The sequence below is a fragment of the Odontomachus brunneus genome, unplaced genomic scaffold (genome assembly GCF_010583005.1).
Source record: "Odontomachus brunneus isolate Ranch 3 - 2012 unplaced genomic scaffold, Obru_v1 Obru_scaffold_148, whole genome shotgun sequence".
Lineage (NCBI taxonomy): Eukaryota > Metazoa > Arthropoda > Insecta > Hymenoptera > Formicidae > Odontomachus > Odontomachus brunneus.
In genome coordinates this window covers 755,527-757,687 of record NW_022639598.1, presented here as the reverse complement: position 1 = coordinate 757,687, position 2,161 = coordinate 755,527, and the positions used below count along the sequence as shown (strand labels likewise).

The 2,161-nt window shown below is 54.6% G+C and overlaps 1 protein-coding gene across 2 annotated transcripts in view; it reads right to left on the bottom strand.

The window, feature by feature from the left end:
* The window catches only part of LOC116850545, a 163,253-nt gene that overhangs the window by 147,588 nt on the left and 13,504 nt on the right, over nucleotides 1-2,161 (bottom strand). The window contains exon 1 of one of the 2 annotated variants that reach the window (XM_032828951.1): nucleotides 1,141-1,843. The exons of the other annotated variant lie outside the window; for it this stretch is intronic. Within the exon in view, the coding sequence (XP_032684842.1) occupies nucleotides 1,141-1,201 (61 nt within the window). The 5' untranslated portion in view covers nucleotides 1,202-1,843. Of the gene's footprint in view, nucleotides 1-1,140; nucleotides 1,844-2,161 lie in introns of those variants that run through there. 2 annotated transcript variants of the gene reach the window in all.

Below are 2,161 nucleotides of genomic sequence, written 5' to 3'. Positions count from 1 at the left end.
GGGGGGGGGGGGGTATTTTCTCGCGTTAAGGCATTTCCAATACTTGAGTATTCAACGATTACACTTCACGAACTCGAATGCATAAGTCACGCGGCCCCTGCTTAAAAATTCAGAAACTCAGCACTTTAGTTATTACCAATAGAACGTCATTCTCGTCGCGGCAGAATAAATGTATGACTACTTTCAAACGGCTAGTGCGGCAGGAATCAGTAATATCCTCCGGGCGCGACCTGGCCCTTCGAAAGTACATCTCTCTCTCCTATTTCATAACTTTGCCAATTTCGAGAACACAGGAGCGAGAAAATAGCGTAAGCCGTCCAAGAAACTCGGCTACTAATGTTGGGGACTGGCGAGAGAGAGAGAGAGGGGGGAGAGAGAGAAGAGAAATAGGCGGAAAAATTGATCGCGATATTCTAATTAAGATGAAAAATTCCTGAGGCTTCGTCGAGAGAAAAGTATCTTTAAAATTTGGAGGTAAAGAGTGAAACGCGCCAACCACCAAGTATCTCTGAAGAATTTGTCGTAGTTGAAAGGAATCTACAAGACACCACGAGTCAAAGTATCGAGAGTCGAGTCCGTTAAAGCAATTTTCTCGACGGTTATTTTCCTATAAAATTTTACTCGGAATAAAAGACGGAACGGTCTCGAGTGTCTTCAAGCAGTTCGTCACTTCAACAGAGAGACAGAGAGAGAGAGAGAGAGAGAGAGAGAGAGAGAGAAATAAAAAGAGGAAAAAGGAAGAATCTAATAGACACCACAAACAACGCGACCAAAATAACGCGACAACCGTTGACCCTCGTTAAAACAATTTCCGATAGTTATCTTCTCGGATAGCGCAAACGTGCGCGCGTTATCGTCACGCTGCACCCGTTCATAATAGCGCCGCAAATAGGCCATCGACATCGCGTCGTGAACAAAAGCAAAGCGGCGCGTCGCGACGGCCAGCCTCCGGGCGGATGTCCGAAACGCCGCGCATTCCCGACGCGGATCGCCGACGATTAATCGAATCGATCGTGCGCGCGCGGGAACACACGTCGGCCCGCCGTGCAACAACGTTTCGACAAAGGCAGCCGTCGGATTCGTGCGGCAAAAAAGCACTTGGCGTAGAGTTACTGTGTACGATACTGTGTCGACACTTACCTACGATCCCGAGGCAGAACAACAACACGCTGGTCAGACCGATCCCCCGGGTCCAATCCATGATTCGGACCGATTTCTTGCCTCGCGCGCAGTCGTTCAACTCCGAAGAGACGATGACGACGACGACGACGACAACGAAGAAGAAGAAGAGGTGGCGATGGTGATGATGGGGGAAGAAGAGGAGGTGGAGGAATCCAAGTCAACGCGACAACGTGGGATTCACACACACGGTGATCGACAGCTGCGGGAGGAAACGATCGAGAACCGCCGAGTGCGGCACGAGACACACACACACCAAATCAACCCTCTCCGAATCTCTGCGCGCGCGTTTCGTGGTTCACATCGGGTCGTTCACTTGCAATATATCGCCGACAGCAATATCGTCTCGATATACAATCCCCCTCTACCTCTCTTCTTTTTCACCAATTCACGTTTCTCGTTGTTTGTGCGCGAAAACGAATTGACGAGCGTACGAACGAGCGGACGGACGGGAACGAGCACGTCAGCAAGGAGGCACTACTGCGGCACTCGACGCACATTAACCCTCTCACGAGTCACGGCGCGGCACGGACGACACGAGGAGGGTACACGCGTCCCGATCGTGCGGCGAGCACGCGTCGCGCGGAAATAGCGGGTGGCGGCGAGGAGGCATTCGGGGAGAGCGTGTGTGCCCCACGGTGATCGCGTGTGCGGAGTGGCAGCGCGGCCTACGGGGGCTTAGCGCGGCACCCCTTCCACCCTCTCGCGCGGCGGCCGACGGCAACGCGCGCGTAACGCCCTCTCACTCGCGTTGCTGACAGTGTCGCTCGGCCCCTCTCTCTCTCCCTCTCTCTCTCTCTCTCGCGCTCACGGCCGTTTGCACGCGCGCGCCCGAGAGTGCCCGATGTCGGGGCAGCGCGGGCGAGATGGTGGGTACCCCGGCACAGCACGAACGAGCCCGAGCGAAAGAGAGGGAGGTAGGAGAGAGGGTGCGCGGGAGAGGGAGAGCGAGTGAGAGAGACAGAGCGCCTTGGGGGGGGGG